Genomic DNA, 21979 nt, shown 5'->3' on the forward strand with positions numbered 1-21979 from the left:
AGTCTTGTAGACAATGAACACATGCTATCTGCAGTGGCCAGCTAGTTGGAGGTTAAGTGTAAATATCCCATTGAGACACATTAAATGAATTTCCAACTACTTGAGTTATACTTGACTCTTGATATTGGCCTTCTCTTCAAAGAAATCTTGGGTCATATTAACCTCAAAGCATTCCCTTGAATCCTACATAGTTAGTAAACAAAGGACAGTCTACAGTTGGGTAATACAGTGTCTGATACTGCTGCTGCAAAGAGGTCAGTTCCATTCACTCTTCTTCAAGCGATCAGATTCAGTGCATCCAGTGATTAGAATTTCATAGATGTCCTTCATTAACTACAACTTCACTAATAATACAATAGTGTTTGCCATAATAGTAATAATAAAAGAAAAAAAAATGCAAACTGTTAACTGGCCACCAAGCTAAATGGAAAAGTGCTTCTGGAAGCAGCGGAGGGCTCATGAAATCCATCTGGCTTCTAAACTGTAAGTATACTGGTGGGTTGCTTCAGCGGTAACTATAATTTTCTAAACTGCAGAGATTCCTCTAGTTATATACCAGAAGGATTTGTTTCTTCCTCCTTGTAGGCTTTTCTTCATCTTGTGGCAGCAAAAATTATCACCTCCACTCTGCTGCAATACAGTAATGTCCGCCAAGAACCTATTCAATGCAAAAAAAGATATCACACAATATGTTCAATAGGTTAGATGTAAGCAGCTTCTATTACCAATAAAGTAACACTGGCTTAACCATGTTTAGATGCACATTTTAGGACTGATGATTCAGTCAGAAAATTCTGCTAGATCACTTCAGGCTGGCCCCTTTTGCAGGAATAGCTACGTAAAACATTAAAATAAGTGCCTATACTGTTTAAAGTGGTCGTAAACCTCAGTCAAGGAATACGAACAAAGCATATCCCTCTATAGCAGGGATATGCAAACTGTGGCCCTCTAGCTGTTGTTAAACTACAAGTCCCATCATGCCTCTGCCTCTGGGTGTCATGCCTGTGGCTGTCAGCGACTTGCTATGCCTCATGGAACTTGTAGTTTTGCAACATCTGGAGGGCCACAGTTAGCATATCCCTGCTCTAGTCTCAGATACTTGTCTCAATCAAGAGCACTAAGAGTAATTTCTGTCTGTTGCTTCTTTCCTCTGCTATCAGCATAAATCACTTCTGACATGGTTTCCTGACACCAGGAGAAAAATGGCAACAGGGGAGGGAGTGTTGTAGGATTTCATATTAACCCATGTATTACATATAATAATTAATAATTTTGCATATGCTATTATAATTGTTATCAATAATTAAGATAATGTGATTTTTGTAATTACGGTAAAATCCATTTCTCTGAGTTTGACGGACACAGCGCTCCATAAATCATAACTAGTGGGTTATATTGCCTCCTCCAGGAGTAGGACTAGGCAGAACAAAAAAAACCTGGCTATGCCCATGGGCAGTCCTCAGCTGGTATATAACCCCCCTCTCTGCTCTAGGTAATCTGTTTAGTAGCAAGCAGTATTAGAAGTATCAGAACTCCATAGAGGGGTGGGTGCTGTGTCCATCGAACTCAGAGAAATGGATTTTACGGTAAGTACAAAAATCCCAATTACTCTTTCGTTCGACGGACACAGCACTCCATAAATCATAAGTATTGGGATGTCCAAAAGCAGTACCAAAAGGAAAAAGGTGGGGAAAATAACCCAAGGCTAAACATAAGAGTCCTTAACCAGGACACAGGAGCCTTAACTGGGTCACAGGAGCCCAGTCTGGAAAATAAAGGTTTAAAGAAAAACACCCCTCAAGCGGGAACAGCCCCTCTTAAACAGCAGCCTGCAAAATGTTGCGGCCAAAAGAAGCATCTGCAGATTCCAAAGTATCTACCTTATAGAATTTTGTGAAGGTATGCACGGACGACCAAGTGACCACTTTGCAAACTTGCGATATTGAAGCCAGATGTCGGAAGGCCCAAGAAGCACTCAGTGCCCGAGTACAGTGCGCCGTGACAGGGTAAGTTGGAACCTGACCTTTATTGGAATAGGCCTGAGTCACCGTCTGTCTGATCCATCTGGAGATGGTAGCAGAAGAATCGGACAGCCCTTTTCTTGGTCCGTCCGTAACCACAAAAAAAAGAGAGTCTGACCACCAAAAGGACTCATAGCTGCCAGATGCACCCGAATTGCACAAACCACATCCAAAGTATGCAAAGCAAATTCCTTAGGATGAGCTGGCTTGGGACACAAGGATAGCAACACAATGTCCTCCTTCAAATGGAAGTCAGAGACAACTTTGGGCAGGAATGATGGACAGGGAAAAAGAACCACTTTATCCCTATGGACCACCAAATAGAGACTGCGACAGGATAATGCCGCCAACTCTGATATCCTGCGGGCCGAGGTAATAGCCACCAAGAATGCCACATTCTGGGATAACGTAGGCAAGGGAATCTCCCGCATATTCTCAAATGGAGGTTTCTGGAGAACTGAAAGAACTAAATTTAAATCCTATGCCGGAAAAAGAGACCGTACAGGTGGAGCCATATGTCAAACCCCCTGAATAAAGGTACGAACTAAAGAGTGCTTGGCTAGGGGTTGCTGAAAGAAGATTGCCAAGGCCCTTGATGGTACTCGGGGCCAACTTCTGATCAATGCCCCTTTGAAGAAAGGTTAAGACCCGAGCCACAGAAACGGATCAATGAGGAGCGCCAATCGACTCACACCAAGAAACTTACGCTTTCCACGTACAATGGTATATCTTGCTGGAAGACAGCTTCCTCGCCTTCACCATAGTAGGGATCACTGCTCCAGACAAACCTCTATCCCTCAGTACCTGGCTTTCAATAGCTAAGCCATAAAAACCAGCGACTAAAGCAGGATGGTAGATTAGCCCTTGGGACAAAGCCCCCAAGGAACTTGCCCTTGATTCCTCGCAGGAATTGCGGAAGAAACCTGAGCAGGGGATGAGGTTGGCCTAATCGAGGCCCTTGGACGCCTATGGCGACTGCCAGAGGAACCTGTGATCACGCCACGAACCTCAGTATCCTGTGGAGCTGAACCTGCTAAGGGAGCTGCATGTAGCACTGTGCAAACAGAACTGTTTTGAAGGTGGATACCACCAGACTCAAGACCTGTAGGAAATCGGGAGAGAGAACTGTCTGTGTTAGGGCTGAACGATAGTCGATGTGATATCGACCATCATTCTGCGGGCGTGGGCGATATTCATATCGCCGAAGACATGATATTTAGCATAGGCAGGGAGGCAGGGGGAAGTCGGGACTCGGGGGGAGGAGGAGTACTCACAGTGCTGGCAGCCGACACATCCGTTTTGCTTTCGGCTGTGATCGGAACTCCGCCCCTCCAGCCCGATGCAATCCAGCCCTCCCAGCTTTGCCTCCAGTATCCAGCCAACCATTACTCTCCTGGCTGCATCGGGGGCGGGATCAGGCTGTAATGTTTTGTAAATAGATTTGATGGAAAGACAATGGGCGGAGCAGGGCGGAGTAATGGTCGGCTGGAGACTAAGAGGCAGAGCTGGATTGCATGGCGGCAGAGAGGCTGCAGAGCGCTACAGTGCAAAGCAGCAGGAGAGGGGGAGAGACATCCGGAGCATGGCGGAGGAGCACCGGGGGACAAAGGCTGCTACTGTACTACTGCTGGGACACTTCACTCAGCCCGCTTCCTCTACACTCCGGCTCCGACACAAGGCTCGGGCTGTCCGGGCGGGAGAAGTTCTACAAGTGTGGCGGATCCCCTGGTGGAGAGCTGAGCTTTGCTCACTGATCCCTCCTCCGGAGACTGTCCGGAACGCTGTGTATGCGGAGCTGGCACTGGGTGCAAGGATGTTCTTCTACCTCCTACCACCACTGTGAGTCCTGACTCTGCCTAATCCACACTGTCAGTGTCTTCTGCATTCCACCCAGAGAAATATCGCAATATATATATATATAGTTGAAAACCAAATATCGCAATGTACTTTTTTCCCCAATATCGTGCAGCCCTAGTCTGTGTGACAGCAAGACAACAGATAAGGCCTGTAGCTCCTGAAATTTGCCCAGAGAAAGGACCACCCTGGTCAGAATTAAAAATCAGACCTAGATAATTAAATTCCCTGGATAGGGAAAGGGGGAACCTTAGGTAGTTCGGACATCACCTGAACCTTTGCAGGATTTTGCGGATCTCCTTGACGCTCACCAAAGAAATCCAGGGGGCCGGAAACCAGCGAGGATGTCCCCCCACCCCAATAATGGGTGAGGGCAGACCTTCATGCTTAAGTGGTCTTGTCTGCGGGTCCAGAGAAGCTAGCTCTAGGCTTACCAGACCAAGGTTGCTTGGAACCTCCCAAGGAAGATTTAAAAGATTGATTATCTTTATTCCCTGTCCCAGAAGCACAAAATAATTTTCTATGTGTTGAGAAGGAGGACCCCCATCTGCGACGAGGCTCCCTCCCTTTCCTGGATTGTGAAAGGAAGATACTCTTCACCACCCCGTTATACCCTTAATGATGTCATCCAAAGTAGCCCCAAACAGGCGATCGCCTTGAAAGGGCAGATCAATGAGAGCTTTCTTATAGGCTTGGTAGGCCAATTCTTAAGCCACAGCACGCGCCTAATCACCACCGTTGAAACAGAAAATTTGGACAGCACAGGAGCTGTATCCAAAGCTGCATCACAAATAAATTGCAGCCCATGGACCAACTGGTCCGCTAAACCAACATAAGCAGCGGGGACCTGCTCACACCCAAGGCCCTGGTGCAAAAGCTTGGCCCATTCAGTTAGGGTCTGAGACACCAGAGCTGAGGCAAAGACTGGCCAGAATGCCAAACCAGCCATAGTAAACATGCTGCATGCCACAGCCTCTGCTTTCTTGTCAGCCGGGTCCTTAAAGGACAGGGATTCCTTTACTGGGATCATGGTTGCTTTACTCAACCTGGAAACAGGAGGGTCCAGCACTGGCGGACTAGTCCACTTGTTTAAAAGTGACTCCTCAAAAGGGTAACGTACAGCAAAACGTTTAAGGCCACAAACGGCAATTTTGGTTGTTCCCAATTCTTACAGTAAAACCTGTCAAATCAAGGCACACGAGGAAACGCCTTTGGAGTGTGAAGTGACTTATGCGTACCAAACAACACAGCCACGTCTGTGGCTACATAAGCCGCATCCTCCATTTTTAAAGTCTCACGTACTGCACTGATAAGTGCATTTACCAGCATTTTTTCATTCGCTGCTGCGACCACGGAGGGTTCATCCTCACTATTGGATTGATCTTGGGGTGTGATATTAAGCCCCCCTGGACGGGCCACGTCCACGGCGGCATCAGGCTCAGTCAGATGAGATAGACTGAGCAGGGGAAGGCGAGGGACGCTTCTTTCTATGCCTTTGCCCACACACCACTTTAACCCGGGACACTAAAGACTGCAGGACCGCCCTCAGTGCAACTATGGGAAGCTGGGGTTCCGAGGGACCTGCCACCACCATGAGGGGGTCAGAAGGGGGGAGATGTGACCCTGAGGCTTCTTAAGAAAAGGAATATCTTGCAGTACAAAAAAAATAATTTTGGCACCACTAAAAGGATCCCCCTAAGGCCCAGGGTACCTATCAGCAGAGAGAGAGAGATAACAGGGACCCCCAAAGACTCACCCTACCGACCGGAGGAGCGCCGAGAATTGGAACACATGGACGATATCCTTGTTCATATGTCCGGGCACAGGAAGAGGAAACTAAGGAGGAAGAGGAGGAGTTTCAGCATCTCCATAAGGCCTCAGTCCTCCAGCATCCCCGTGACATCTTCCGCTACACAAACATGGATGCCAACCGGAGTCCAGCCAGACTAAGGGAAAATGACCCCCATCAGCTGAAGCATGCTGCTAGGATCTTTCCTGCACCCTCTGCAACGCTACCCCCCCCCCCCCCAAGGTAGGAAACATGGTTCTCTGCTGTGAACTCTGCACAGGGACCCCCCTGCACTATACCCACACTAAACAGCTGGGCATGCACCTAAGGGTCTCCTACACTGGGACCCCTCCAGACTACCTGGGCAGGACACACACTATCCCAGGACCCTTACAGAGTGGGGATAGCGGGGGAGACCCCAGGTGTCTCTGCTGCATCCTCTGCCCTGGGACCCCCACCAGACTCCAGGTCCAGACAGGGGGGGGGGGGGGAAGGAGTGGGGGAAGCCCAGCTCAGTGAGGGTTTTAAGGAGGACCACTAGGTATGATTTAAGGAGCACTGCGTCTGTCGATAAATGACAGAGAAATTCATAATTATATTATTATTGTCAAAGTAGTGGAATTAGCAATATTATTAGTTCAATATTAAGCAAAAGTTATTATTTTATAGAAGTTCATATTATACTATTTATAATAAAGGAAACCTTATTTCAAGTTGAATTCTTGACTGCTGCGTAGAAAGAAACCATTTAGACAGCAGTTGAGATATAGCCTGATAAGCTAACAATCCTTTAAGGTAATAAAACCACATTTGACAAGAAAAGTAATAAAACTTCCCATACTGCTGGTTTTAAAATAAATGTGTGGAATATGGGAAAGCTATGTGCATAAGTTAAGTTTGACAGGGTCAAGAGGTCTGCTTGTGTCCTAACGAAAACGTTGGAAATACATTTAAATAAGAGAATACAAAGATGTACAGTATATCACAAAAGTGAGTATACCCCTCACATTTTTGAAAATATTTTATTCTATCTTTTCATGTGTCAACACTGAAGAAATTACACTTTGCTACAATGTAAAGTAGTGAGTGTACGGCTTGTATGACAGTATAAATTTGATGTCCCCTCAAAATACCCTAACACACAGCCATTAATGTCAAAACTGCTGGCAACAAAAGTGAGTACACACCTAAGTTAAAATTTACAAATTGGGCCCAAAGTGTCAATACTTTGTGTGACCACCATTATTTTCCAGCACTGCCTTAACCCTCTTGGGCATGGAGTTCACCAGAGCTTCACAGGTTGCCACTGGAGTCCTCTTTCACTTCTCCATGATGACATCAAGGAGCTGGTGGATGTTAGAGACCTTGCGCTCCTCCACCTTCTGTTTGAGGATGCCCCACAGATGCTCAATACTCAATTACTTTTACCCACAGCTTCTTTAGCAAGGCAGTGGTCATCTTGTAGGTGTGTTTGGGGTCGTTATGTTGGAATACTGACTTGCTGCCCAGTCTCCAAAGAGAGGCGTTCATGCTCTGCTTCAGTATGTCACAGTACATGTTGGCATTCATGGTTCCCTCAATGAACTGTAGCTCCCCAGTGCAGCATTCATGCAGCCTCAGACCATCACACTCCCACCACCATGCTTGACTGTAGGAAAGACACACTTGTCTTTGTACTCCTCACCTGGTTGCCACCACACACGCTTGACCCCATCTGAACCAAATAAGTTTATATTGGTCTCAGACCACATGACATGGTTCCAGTAATCCAAGTCCTTAGTCTGATTGTCTTCAGCAAACTGTTTGCAGGCTTTCTTGTGCATCATCTTTATTAGAGGCTTCCTTCTGGGAAGACAGCCATGCAGACCAATTTGATGCAGTGTGCAGCGTATGGTCTGAGCACTCACAGGCTGACAGGCTAACAGGCTGACAGGCTGACCCCCCCCCCCCCCATTCAACCTCTGCAGCAATGCTGGCAGCACTTTTTCCCAAAGACAACCTCTGAAACCTGTCCTCGTAAACTGCTGTATGGTCTTGGCCACCGTGCTGCAGCTCAGTTTCAGGGTCTTGGCAATCTTCTTATAGTGTAGGCATCTTTATGTAGAGCAAAATTTATTTTATTAAGATCCTCAGAGATTTGTTTGCCATGAGTTGCCATGTTGAACTTCCAGTGACTGGTGTGAGCGCGATAGCACCAAATTTATTATACCTGCTCCGCATTCACACCTGAGACCTTGTAACACTAACGGGTCACATGACACAGGGGAGGGAAAATGGCTAATTTGGGCCAATTTGACCTAGGGGTATACTCACTTCTGTTGCCAGCGGTTTAGACATTAATGGCTATGTGTTGAGTTATTTTGAGGGGACAGCAAATTTACACTGTTATAAGAGCTGTATACTAATTACTTTACATTGTAGCAAAGTGTCATTTATTCAGTGTTGTCACATGAAAAGATATAATAAGATATTTACAAAAATGTGAGAAATGTGAGGGGTGTACTCGCTTTTGTGAGATACTGTGTGTGTAATATCTATACACACACACACACACATATATATTTATACACACACACACACACACATACATAATCATAATAGTGCCCAACTGCCTATACATGCAACCAATATATGAATACACATATATGGGACTATGGTTAAAAACTATAAAACATTTAACACATAAGGTGGGGCGATTGCGAGTTTGTTTTCCCAAAGTCGTATATAGGTTATCCTTGAGTTGGTGAAGTCTTACCAAAACAAGGGTTTGATTTAACAGGACTGGGTAATATACTGTATACATGGGTGCCATACACATGTATTTTAAATGAGTAAAGTTATAGACAAAAACAGTTATAAATTATTTGAACAAACATATAGGAATTGTGGGAATTAATTAGTTTGTCTGGTTGTATGACAGGTGTCAGATTTATGGTTAGTTACAATGACGTAGACGATAGCAACCAATCATTTTGTACCACATGTAATTCTATGGTCACAAATGGTTATAAGAAGGCTTGCGTGCCTTTCTTTCTTAAAACAAATAATGAATTTGTTCCCAGCTGCAGCTCTTAATAAAACCCTCCTGGGTTTTTTTTTTTTGTGGAAATTATTGCCTGGTCGTTTGTTACATTTCCACATCAGGAGTTCCAGGAGATTGACAGTCTCAACTCTGTTTTGGTGTAAAAGGGGGTGTGTCTCTTCCCTCCAATCATCTCTCAGAGCTCTTCACACTGATAACTTCAGCTCTCCGCCCTCTGCTTTTCAGAGCTGAGAAAGCTTGTGTAATTTCTGCACTTTTAATGTCTATAGGGGAAAGGTGACTGTAGATAAACAGGTACAACTAATTTAGGAGGATTTGTTTAATCTACGTGTATCACCTGAGACAGTCACTTCCCTGGCTATATGTGAGAGTTTACAACCACTTGAAAATCCAGTAATACGCGGATTCACCCTGCTCAAGCTCAGTTGCTCTCTTTTAGGCACTGCTGAGTTTGTAGAGGCCGATCGACTGATAGCTCTACAGCAGAATTAAAGTGGAACTTTAGTCAGAAAATGAAGTCCTGCTAGATCACTTCAGGTTGGCCCTTTTTGCAGGTACAGCTATGTAATACATTAAAAATAAGTGTGTACACAGTAAAAAAATACAGTAATACACTGTCTCACCCTGCTCCGCACATGTTCAGTTGCTGAACATGCTGAGTTTGACAGCCTTGAAGCAAGAATTAAACCTCCTATCCTTTACAGCCAAGGAAGCTGCTTCTGTTTGATCTGCAACTGCCATGATGCTGCACATGTGATCAGTTATGGCACCAGCCATTTGATGATTTGACAGTTTGGTTGAGGACATGAGGAAATGTGACAGTTAGCAATCGCAGAATTCCAGGAATTAACTTTTTTGAAACTTAAAATAGATGGGTTTAGTTCCGCTTTAGGATTTACTGCTGTTCAGGGGCTCTGAGCTTCAGCAAAATGACAGCCTCCAGCAAGCATAAACAGGAGCAATGCTGGAGGCAAGTTAAAGCACACACTAATTTGGTAGCATAATTATTAATGTGGAATGTATGTTCTTTATCAAGTTATGGGTAAAGTTTCACTTTAACCCCCCCAAAACATTAGGCATTTTCTGAAAGCAGAGGATGTGTAGAATAAAAAGATGGTAAATGTTTAAGTCACGTAACATTGCGAAGCAGCTTATGAAACCTATATTTGCAGTAAAAAATACAATAAAACTACTGTATTTATCGGCGTATAACATGCTCTTCTTCCCCCTGCAGATAGGGGACAAATCGTATGTGCGTGTTATACGCTGATATTAAGGGGAAGGGGGTGGGGCACATCACACAAAGCCAGGATCTCCTGTGTACTCGCAGCCACACACAGTCCCGCCTCTTACGATGTGTATAACACTGGTTCAATGTCGCGACATGTGATGTCTATCCTAAGAGCTGGCCAAGAAGATGGGACTGTGTGAGACTACGAGCGGTGAGCATGGAGTAAACAGGAGATCCCTCTGTATAATCAGGCACAGATCAGGCTGCAATGATGGGCAATGGCAAGGCTGCAATGATGGGCACAGATCAGGCTTCAATGATGGTCAATGATAAGGCTGCATTGATGGGCACTGACCCCTATTTTGCTTCAAAGTTGTTCATTTATAATGTAAGTTTTTTTCCCGAAACTTCCCTCATAAAATAAGGGTGTGTGTTATACGCCTGTCTGTGTTATACGTCGATAAATACGGTAATTTTAGAGCACACAAATGCAATATAATCCCCAATTGTTTGGTAAAATATAAAATATGAGATTCTGTTGAGTAGACAGATTAATATGTCAAGCCTGAACATTGTTTGTGCCCACAAAGCGGGGACAAATTATGATACCAAAAATTACAGCTTATTAGTTTTAGGTGAATCGCATGTGATGGCCCCAGAAATATTCTTCCAAATCCAGCGTGCGGCGATACCGAACTTGTGTTGTGTAATCCGCTTGTACGTGATGTATGTATATATGTTTGTCCTAAAGATGTGAACTTAGTGAAAAGGCATAATCATAATGAACTTTGCCCTCATGTTTGTTGAGACACTAACAATAATTTTGTGTGAAGCATCCATTTCCAACGTTTTCGCACATGCACAAAGATGTAAAGCTGAATTCTGTGCAATATCTATTTTGTCCCATGCAGCGCCTCTGCCCTCACTGCAGGTTAACTGCTCGATTTTTTCAAGGGGAGAGGATAGCAGAGATATACTTACCTAATCCTCCGATCCTCCCAGCACAAGACCGGTCCCTGCAGCTCCTGCCCCCCCTGTGGTCTAGAAGTCTTGTTCGGTTGACTGTTCCTGACATCATCACATCCTCATGTAAGGAACAGTCCACCGCTGGATCGTGGGGGAGAGCCATTTTCTGCTGGAGCGGAGGTTTAGGTGAGTATATAGCTTTCTGGCTGTCCTTGGACAAAACAAGCAGTTAACCCATACAATCTGGGCATAGCCCCACTGCATAGGAAAAAAAAAAAAAATGTTGCCCACAGGTGGCCTTTAACTTTCATAGAGTTTTTGTACCTGAATCTGAAGACACGTTCACAACTATAGCTCAGACACTACAGCTGTGGCCAAAAGTTTTGGGAATTACACAAATATAAATTTTCAAAGTCTGCTGCCTCTTATGATATCAATTTGCATATACCCCAGAATGTTATAACGAGTGATCAGATGAATTGCAATTATTTGCAAAGTCCCCCTTTGCCCTGAAAATTAACTTAATCCCATAAAAACATTTCCACTGTATTATTGAAGGTGACTTCAGGGCACCCAGGAAAGTCCAGCAAGTGCCAGAACCATCTCCTGCAGTTGATTCAGCTGTGGAATCAGTGCACCACCAGTGCAGAGCTTGCTCAGAAATGGCATGAGTGTGAGTGCATCTGCATGCACAGTGAGAAGACTTTTGGAGGCTGGCCTAGTGTCAAGAAAAGGCAGCAAATAAAAAACCTTGTCAGAAGAAGAAAAGATGAGCACCACCATCAGTCTTGTGTCATGCCAACAGTAAAGCATTCTGAGACAATTCATGTGTGGGGTTGCTGCTCCGCCAAGGGAGTGGGGTCACTCACAATTTTGCCTAAGAACACCGCCATGAATAAAGAATGGTACAAAAACATCCTCTGAGGGCAACCTCTCCCAACCATCCAAGAACAGTTTGTGACAAACAATGCCTTTTCCGGAATGATGGAGCACCTTGCCATAAGGCAAAAGTGATAACTAAGTGGCTTGGGGAACAAAACATCAAAAATTTGGGTCCGTGGCAAGGAATCTCTTCATACCTTAATCCCATTGAGCACTCGTGGTCAATCCTCAAGAGACGAGTGAACAAAAAACACCCCACAATTCTAAAAAAAAAAAAAAAAAAAAAAACCTAAAAGCATTGATTAGGCAAGAATGGGCTGTTATCAGTCAGGATGTGGCCCAGAAGTTGATTAACAGCATAGCATGCCAGGGCAAATTGCAGAGGTCTGGAAAAAGAAGGGCCAAACCTCCAAAATATGGACTCTTTGCATAAACAATGTTATCGTGAAAAAAAAACCTTTGACACTTCTGAAATGCTTGTAATTAAACTTCAGTATACCATAGTAACATCTGACAAAAATACCCAAAAACACTGAAGCAGCAGACTTTCTGAAAATAATATTGGTTTAATGCTCAAAACTTTTGACCACAGCTGTAGGTATTTTCATATAATTCTGGTCAGGGGTAGCTATGAAGAGGGTGGGTGTGTCTTAATTATTTTTCCTTACCTAAACTTTATTAATTGTATACAAATGTACCCTTTTTCTTAATGAATTCTATTGCAATTCCAGGGGGGAGAGGGAAATAACGGAATTTTTGTAAAATCTTACCGTAAAATTCCTTTCTCTGAGTCCTCCGACAGTCGCCGCCCACTCACAAGTCTTCACCAATGGGTATTGACCTTTGCTCCGCAGGAGTAGCTAGGCACAAGATTTGTTAGTAACAAAAGCTTTTAGCATAGACACACCCCTAGGGGCTGTCCCCTTAGTCAATACCTCCCTGCACCAGCATTCCCAACTCAGTTTGGTAGCATAGCAGTAAGAGTACACAAAAACCCCAAAAGAGGGGCGGGGGGCGGCGACTGTTGGAGGACTCAGAGAAAGGAATTTTACGGTAAGATTTTACAAAAATTCAGTTTTCTCTTACGTCCTCCGACAGTCGCCGCCCACTCAAGTCTTCACCAATGGGATGTCCCAAAGCAGTGTAGACCTGAGGGGTGGGAGACGCAGCCGCAGAAAAAGCAACGCAGAACCCACATCAGAGAAAGGAACCTTACGCACAGTAAGAGAACCAACTGGGCAACAGGAAAAACGTGCTCAACAGGAGCAACAACCCAGGAAAAAACAAGTAACCCAGGGGTAAAACACCCCAATGGCCAAGGACCCAAAAACAAGGGTCCCTAAGGCACTGCCGCACTGAGAACTTTACGGCCAAAGGAGGCATTGGCCGATGCCTGAACATCCACCTTATAGAACCTCGAGAAGGTGTGAACGGACGACCAAGTCGCCGCCTTACACACCTGGGCCACAGAAGCCTGATGCCGGAAAGCCCAAGACGTACTCAAAGACCTGGTAGAGTGCGCTTTTACAGGGAAGGGAGGAACCCTCCCCTTCAAGGCATAGGCCTGCACAATGGTTTGTCTAATCCATTTGGCGATCGTCGCGGCCGACGTCGCCATGCCCTTCCGAGGTCCCTCTGGAAGGACAAAGAGGGAATCCGACTTGCGAAAAGGCTTAGTGGACGACAGGTAAACCCTGATCGCCCGGACAACATCCAAGGAATGTAAGGCAACCTCCTTAGGATGCTTCGGCTTCACGCAGAGCGAAGGCAAGATAATTTCTTTATTAAGGTGAAAATCCGAGATCACTTTCGGCAGAAAGGACGGGTTAGGTCGCAGGACCACCTTATCCTTGTGGATCACCAAGTAGGGAGAGCTGCAGGACAAAGCCGCCAGCTCCGACACCCTGCGAGCCGACGTGATCGCCACCAAAAAGGTCACCTTTTTGGACAACAGAGGCAACGAGATCTCCCTGATCTTTTCAAAGGGAGCATGTTGCAATGCGGACAGAACCAGGTTCAAGTCCCACGGAGGCAAAGGCTCCCTCCGTGGAGGGGCCAAATGGCGCACCCCTTGCACAAAGGTGCGGATCAACGAGTTTGACGCCACAGGGCGCTGAAAAAGAACGGCCAGCGCAGTAATCTGGCCCTTAATCGTGCCCAACGCAAAACGCTGGTCCACTCCAGTTTGGAGGAAAGCCAACACTCTGGACACCGAGAAAGAGCGAGGGGAAAACCCCCTGGACTCACACCAGGCAAAGTATGCTTTCCAAGTACGGTAGTAAATCTTTCCCGAAGAGGCTTTTCTAGCCTTGATCAAAGTGGGAATGACCTCAGGGGAGAGACCTCTGTCCTTCAGGACCTGGCTTTCAACAGCCAGGCCGTTAAAGCCAGCGACTGTAAAGCAGGATGGAATATCGGCCCTTGAGACAGAAGGTCTTCTCGAAGCGGCAGGCGCCACGGAGCGTCGACTGCCAGATTTACGAGGTCTGCGTACCAAGACCGGCGAGGCCAGTCCGGTGCCACCAGAATCACCATATGCGGTTCCGAGGCTAACCTGCGAAGGAGCCTGGACAGCAGCTGAATCGGGGGAAAGGCATACATCAGACGATACTGATGCCAGGGCGCCACTAACGCGTCTGAGGCGTCTGCCTGAGGATTGCGCATCCTTGCCACGAACCTTTCCACCTTGTTGTTTAGACGAGACGCGAACAGGTCCACATCTGGGGAACCCCACTTCGCGCACAACATCTGGAAAACATCCGGGTGAAGGGACCATTCTCCCTGGTCCAGGGTCTGGCGACTCAGATAATCCGCCTGCCAGTTCTCCACCCCCGGAATGTGAACTGCCGATATCGCCGGGACGTGCGTCTCGGCCCAAGACCGAATGTTGGCCACTTCCCGAGCCGCTCGGGCACTCCTGGTGCCCCCTTGATGGTTGATGTAGGCCACCGCGGTGGCATTGTCCGTCTGAACCCGAACTGGACGGTTCCGAAGCCGTTCCGACCAATGTCGAAGGCAAAGCTTTATCGCACGCAATTCCAGAATGTTGATCGGAAGAGAGGATTCCTCCTCCGACCAAGTCCCCTGGGCGGACAAAACGCCCAGAACACCACCCCAGCCCGACAGGCTGGCGTCCGTGGTGACTACCGTCCATAACAGATCCAAGGACTGCGGACACCCGTCCCACTGGGCCAGAATCTCCGCCTGGAGACCTCGCGTGTGAAACTGGGCAAAGGGAATCGCCTGGAAGGCTGAGACCATCAACCCCAGACATCTCATGCATGTCCGGAGGGACGAGCTTTGGTTGTCCCTGAGGGCCCAGACCTCGTCCTGAAGCGTCCGGAGTTTTTCCTCCGGAAGGAAAACCTTCGCCTGAACAGAGTCCAGAACCATCCCCAAATAGGGAAGGCGAACCGAAGGACACAGAGTCGACTTCGGAAAGTTTATAGTCCAACCAAACTCTTGCAGCGTCTGCACCGTGGTGGACAGGTCGGCCATCAGGCTCTGGCTGGCATTTGACCGTATGAGGAGATCGTCCAGATACCCCAAGACCGCAATGCCCTGTGCCCGCAACAGGGCCAGGACCGGCGCCAGCACCTTGGTAAAAACCCGCGGAGCCGAAGCGAGACCGAAAGGTAACGCCACGAATTGGTAGTGTTCCTCCGCAATGGCGAATCGAAGGTACCGTTGATGACCCTCGAAGATGGGGATGTGTAGGTACGCATCCTTCAGATCGATGGAGGCCATGAACTCCCCCGGACTCAGGGCAGCCACCACTGAGCGCAGGGATTCCAAGCGGAACTTGCGAACCCGCACAAAGTGGTTCAGAGCTTTCAATCCAGAATCGGACGCACCTTGCCCTCCTTTCTGGGCACAGTGAACAGATTGGAGTAAAACCCCCGAAATCTGTCCCGATGAGGCACCGGAACCACCACTCCTTGGGCCCGCACCGCCAGGTGCAGATCCCGCAAACGCTTCCGGAGACAGCTGAAGATTTGAGGGAAAAAATCTGCCCGCCGGCCGAGAAATTCGATCTTGTAACCAGATCGAATGATTTCCTGAACCCATCTGTCCTGAATGCGGATCAGCCAAGGTTGGAGGAAACCGCGCAGACGTCCCCCCACCCCAGAAACGGGTGAGGGCGCCCCTTCAGGCGGAACTGGCGTGGGTTGTCGAACCGGACTGGCCGGATTTTTGCTTACCCGCCCACGGCTTCTTCTGAGAGCCCTGGCCCTTGAAGGGCTTGCCCTTGGATTGTGACCGAAAGGCACGAAAGGACCCCTGGGAGGGCCTAAACGAGGGATTCCGTTTGCCACGGAAAGATTTGTGTTTGGGGTTCTGGGGTAAGAGAGTACTCTTGCCCCCAGTAACACCCTTAATCAGAGTATCCAAAGCCTCGCCTAAAAAGGCGAGACCCCACGTAGGGAAAATCCGCCAACGTCTTGCGAGAAGATTGGTCCACTGACCAATTCTTCAGCCATATCAGGCGACGGTTGAGCACCGCCACGCCAGACAGGCGTGCAGCCAAAGGAGCTAAATTCAAGTCCGCATCACACAAGTACATGACGCCTTGATGGATTTGATCCACCATGGCCAATGTGGTAGGCGGAGCCGAATCAGCCACCAGGGTGCGCCTGAGCACCTTCGTCCTATCGGCAACCGCCTGGGCCGCCATAACCGAAGCAAAAATAGGTTTTAGCATAGAACCAGCAACCATATAGGCATGACGGACAAGAGACTCCAACATCCTGTCCGTAGGGTCCCGGAAAACCGGGGTATCCTCAGAAGGAATCGCAGTAGCTTTGTTTAAAACGGCTACCGCGTGATTCACCTGAGGCGCCACACACCAACGCTCGTCGGTGGATGGCGCAAATGGATAAAGCAGTTTAAACTTATTCGGCACTGTAAAGGGCTTCCTTAAATTGCGCCACTGCTCATTAATCGTATGGTGAAATTCAGCAGGGCAGGGAAAAACCTGCGCTGATTTGCGGGTCCTTTGCGTCCCAAAGGAGGACACCCTAGCAGGAGGAGTGGGTTCATCCTCCAAGTGCAAAGTATCCTTAATGGAGGCAATCAGCTTATTCATGAGTGCAAGCTCTTCAGGCGAGCCAGGGGGAGAAGCATCAACCCCTTCCACCTCCGCCTCCCCCTCAGACCCCATGAGGTCCAGAGATGAGCGAGACCCTGAGAAGGGCACGCCAGCCACAGCAGCCACATTGCCCTCTGAATCAGAGGAAATGGATAACCTGGCCCTTTTTGCGGATCATTCAGCCATCAGCATATGCACCTGAGACACCAATGACGCCACTACCGTGGCCAGATCAGCCCCCTCGGGGGGTGCAGCAGCCCCCTGGTCCCCCACCAGGGCGGGGGGAAACTTGCTATCCTGAGAATCCATGCCCACAGCAAAGAAAGGAAAAAAGGGGTACTGTCCCTTTAACACCACGGCGAGCGCAGCCCATCGTACACTACTGCATGCACCGATCCCACAGAGATAGAGAACACCGAGCAAGGAATGACAAGGACAATGAAGGAAAAACCTGGAGAGAGCACAAACAGGCTGCTGCCACCGATCGCTGTCCCAGAGAAGAGGAAGTGATGCAATAACCGGCTGACTTATATAGCCTATGAAGGCTCCGCAAAAATGGCCGCTCGGCTGAGGGATCGAGGCTACAAGAAAATGGCGCCGACATGTGCTCGAACAAGCGCGGCCCGCCAAAAAGTAGCCACCTCACAGGCAGCATCCCTGCAGCGAACAGGGATGGGTCGTTCATGGCGCCAGGGCGAACCATAGCTGAACGCTCGATGGCAGGCTGGGGATCCATCTGGCCCTCAGCCCTGGGATCCAGGGCGGCCAGTCCGAGACCCAGCTCCGCATGATCATCTTCATCCGAAGAACCCTAAACTAAAGATGACAAAATAACAGCTAGTAGAGAAAGAAAAAATACTTGAAATAAAATCAAAAAAAGGGTAGAAGGCTGAGACTGAAGCCCCAGCACAGGAAAGCCTGCTACTCCTTAGCTAGGCAAGATCAAACTGAGTTGGGAATGCTGGTGCAGGGAGGTATTGACTAAGGGGACAGCCCCTAGGGGTGTGTCTATGCTAAAAGCTTTTGTTACTAACAAATCTTGTGCCTAGCTATTCCTGCGGAGCAAAGGTCAATACCCATTGGTGAAGACTTGTGAGTGGGCGGCGACTGTCGGAGGACGCAAGAGAAAAGTATTTTACAGAAGATCACATGTAATGAGCAGGGCCCTCTGATTCCTACTGTATTAAAGTGTATTGTATTTGTACCATCTACCCTCAAGTTGTAAAGCGCTGTGTAAACTGTCGGCGCTATATAAATCCTATATAATAATAATAATAATGTAAGGAAGCCAACGTGATTAACAGATAATTTCTGTACTTTAATGACAATTTTCTTTGCCTAAAAAAATCAAAACAAATGCAGTCACCATATTTACAGACCTGTAAACTGCAGTATATTACATTTTTTTTATATGGACTTCAATAATGGTTTTTCCCTTAAGCAGAAAAAAACTCCTTGATGTCACACACCATAGCCCCATTTCTATGAATGGGAAGGTTCACAGTATAAAGTACAATACAACATAGAGCAGCTAGTGATATCCACTCTTCGTAATAAATTAGCGCCTTAGTTATCTGCACTCCTTTCACCTAAAAGGCTCCATTTTTATTACAGATACCCTGTTTCCCCCCGAAAATAAGTCCGTGTCTTATATTAATTTGTGCTCCCAAAGATGTGCTAGGTCTTATTTTCAGGGGATGTCTTATTTTTCCATGAAGAAGAATACGGTACACATTTATTGTTGAACAAAAAAAAAAAAGAAAATGTATTACCTATATACGGTACGATAGTAGTTGTCATCACAAACCAGCAAATTACATCCTCCTGTGTCATTTTGATACCCCCCCCCCTTCTGATCCTCCTGTGTCATTTTGATTGCCCCCTCATCCTCTTGTGTCATTTTAAGTGATCCCACTCCCCCCACCCCTGTGCCAGTGGACACCTTCACCAGACATCCACCCCACCCCTTTATCAGACATTTCCCCCCTACCTCAATCCCCCGTGTGTGTCCACAAAATGTGCCCGACTTCTGCCCCACGCGACTCACTGTCTCTAATTGCAGTCAGCCAGACTCCATCAAGGCAGAGCGAGCAGCCGGCGGCAGCTTGTCCTGGCGGCGGCGCGGGCTCTCTGATTAAAAGAGACCTCGCACTTCCTGTCTGCTCCGGCTGCGCTGCGGCCAACAGTGAGCTGCGCGGCGGCGCCCGCCGCTACGGTCCAGAGTTGCGGAAGCTTCGGGGGGCCTTATTATCGGGGAGACCTTATGTTCAGGGGAGGCCTCATTATCGTGGAGGTCTTATTTTCGGGCGGATGTCTTACCTTCGGGGGAAAGAGGGTATGTACACTCATGAACTGGGAAACATGATTTAGGCATGACATAAAGCTTATAACAATGTAGCAATTGTGTGACCTAAGGAGCTTCTCACCCCTTCAGAGCCCATTCAGACTAGCGTGACTTGTCAGGAGACTTGTCAGCCTGACAAGTCGCGCTCGGTCGCGGTCCATTGAGTAGTACAGGACCCGTTCTAATAGGAGCGACACAAGTCACTCCGACTTAGAAAAAGGGTCCTGTACTACTTTGGGGCGACCTCGGAGCGACTTGCATAGACTTCCATTATGTGAAGTCCCTGCAAGTCGCTCCGAAGTCGTGGTGCACGGGACTGACAAGTCGCCTCCCCAAGTCGTGCAGAGTCGGATCGCCTCAGTGTGAACCGGCTCTAAAGCGGAATTAAACCCATTGATTTAACGGCTTCCAAAAACAGTTACATTAAAGGCATGCCATGAAGGATTACATAGTCACAGCTGCTTGTGTTAACAGATGCTAAGATGGCAGCTTCCTTGGCTGCCAAGATCAGAGGGTTTTGTTCTGCTTTACCTCAATCTTAGGCAATATTAGTAAAGCTAAACTGACCTTTTTAGCGCCGGTTCACATATGAGCGACGCTACTTGCAGGGGCGACCTCCGAGATCGCGGTGCGAGCAGCGCGCCGCGACCTCGGAGCGGCCGCCACGGACTTCATAACATTGAAGTCTATGGCGGTCGCCTCCTGGTCGCCCCAAAGAAGCTCCGGACCCTTTTTCTAGGTCGGAGCGACTTGTGTCGCTCCTATTAGAACGGGTCCGCAGCTTTCCTATGGGAGGCGACCTGCGGCGACCTGTGAGGCGACCAGGTCGCCTCACAGGTCGCCCTAGTGTGAACCGGGGCTAAACGTTCTATTTACTGTAATTATTCTGCAGTCAGAAAACCATTCTTAGATGTAAAATTTTAGTCTAAATTATCTCTTGAAATCTTAAGCCACCAGTGTCACAAATTATAAAAATAATTAATAAATACCCAAATAAAATATTAAAAGAACTTATTACCACCAGCTAATTTTCCCAGTCTGTGCAAGGCAAACTCTCTTCTTCATCCTCCGATTCAGGCGAAGCCTCTTTAATTCGTCTAAGTGCTTCATGAATGCTGCGTGTCAGCGGGTCCGTGTCACTCAAAAGTGTGAAAGATTCTCTTAAAACATCTTTTTGCACCTTCTTCAATTTCACCCCCTTCCTGATTTGTGCCAATATATTATTGCTGTCATCTTCATCAGGGCAAGGTGCCAGCGTCCTTTGCTCCACTTTTTTCAGATGAAAACTTCCACGTTTTAAGGAAGCCAAAACTTCATCCATTGGTGAGCTCACTAGAAAAGACACATGAATTAATGCTAGTAGTAATGTGATTGTAGACTGGCATTTTAAAGGCGGCAACTTGAAATAGTTTTGGTTTGTGGAATGAACTGAAATTAGTGCAAAGAAAACAAACCCACTCTAAATCACTTCACATGCTACAGTTTCAAAGCGAAGTGACTTATCGCCACCTATTATCTCTGAATGTAGATTATAAGAAGGGTTGGAAACCTCTGCCTTATTAAACGATGCAAAGGATGAATGACTTCAAGCCTTAAAACCCAATTAAACATTCAGTTTAACATAGCTACATCATTCCAAAAAAGTGTTCAATGTCTTACAGATCATTGTCTTAGCAGCAACAGCCTAAATAAAAATGCCAGCATACTGCAGAGCGGGAAAGTAGTGGTCTCACTGCAGAGATCTTGCAACCCCCCCCCCTTAGTGAGTCAGACCTATAGTATTGCAATCAGTAAAGCACGTACTCCCCTCCTCACTGGTTGGAGCGCCCTGGCTCAGCAGTAGTGTAGAGATACATTACTGCTTCCACATGGTATGCAAGAGTCCCAGTTCGTTCTGCACTCCTGAAATCTGCTATCTTCCAAGAGCAGGTCAAAGCCCGCTGTTGGCTGACGTCACAGAGCTGGGGAAAGATCACGACCATGTGGTTACATGGTTACATAGTTAGTGAGGTTGAAAAAAGACATCAGTCCCTCAGTTCAACCTATGATGTGTGTGTTTGCTGTGAACCGTACATTGTATACCCCTGTATGTTGTGGTCTTTAAGGTGCCCATCTAATAGGTTTTTGAAACGATCGATGCTCCCTGCTGATACGACTGCTTGTGGAAGAGAATTCCACATCCTTACTGCTCTGACAGTGAAGAACCCCCTACGTACTTTAAGGTTAAACCGCCTTTCCTCTAGTTTTAGTGAGTGGCCACGTGTCTGATTGTATTCCCTTTCTCTGAATAGTTTGTTCCTTACGATAGGGTCGCCAGTACAATATTTGTACATTGATATCATATCCCCCCTCAATCGTCTCTTCTCCAGAGAGAATAAGTTCAGTGCTTGTAGTCTTTCCTCATAGCTGATGCCCTCTATTCCCCTAATTAATTTTGTTGCCCTTCTCTGGACTTTCTCCAGTTCCAGCACATCCTTCCTGAGGACCGGTGCCCAGAACTGGACAGCATACTCCAGATGTGGTTGGACCAGAGTCTTGTAGAGTGGGAGGATAATCTCTTTATTTCTGGAGTGAATCCCCTTTTTTATACATGCTAGTATTCTGTTAGCTTTGCTTGCAGCAGCTTGGCACTGCATGCCACTGCCAAGCCTGCTGTCTACCAGTACCCCCAGGTCCTTTTCCATCTTAGACTCACCCAGAGGTTCCCCCCCTAGTGAGTAGCTTGCCTTCTGGTTTCTGCCACCCAAGTGCATTACTTTA

General features: G+C 47.2%; 1 protein-coding gene across 1 annotated transcript in view; it reads right to left on the bottom strand.

Moving 5' to 3' along the window:
- Window positions 1-329: 329 nt before the first annotated feature.
- The window catches only part of JMY (junction mediating and regulatory protein, p53 cofactor), a 179537-nt gene continuing 157887 nt past the window's right edge, over window positions 330-21979 (bottom strand). Inside the window, exons 10-11 of the mRNA XM_082243203.1 lie at window positions 20238-20551; window positions 330-658 (exon numbers count right to left, since the gene is read on the bottom strand). Of these exons, the coding sequence (XP_082099329.1) occupies window positions 20244-20551 (308 nt within the window). The 3' untranslated portion in view covers window positions 330-658; window positions 20238-20243. The remainder of the gene's footprint in view (window positions 659-20237; window positions 20552-21979) is intronic.

Source organism: Pelophylax lessonae (assembly GCF_965119305.1).
Source record: "Pelophylax lessonae genome assembly, chromosome: 1".
Lineage (NCBI taxonomy): Eukaryota > Metazoa > Chordata > Amphibia > Anura > Ranidae > Pelophylax > Pelophylax lessonae.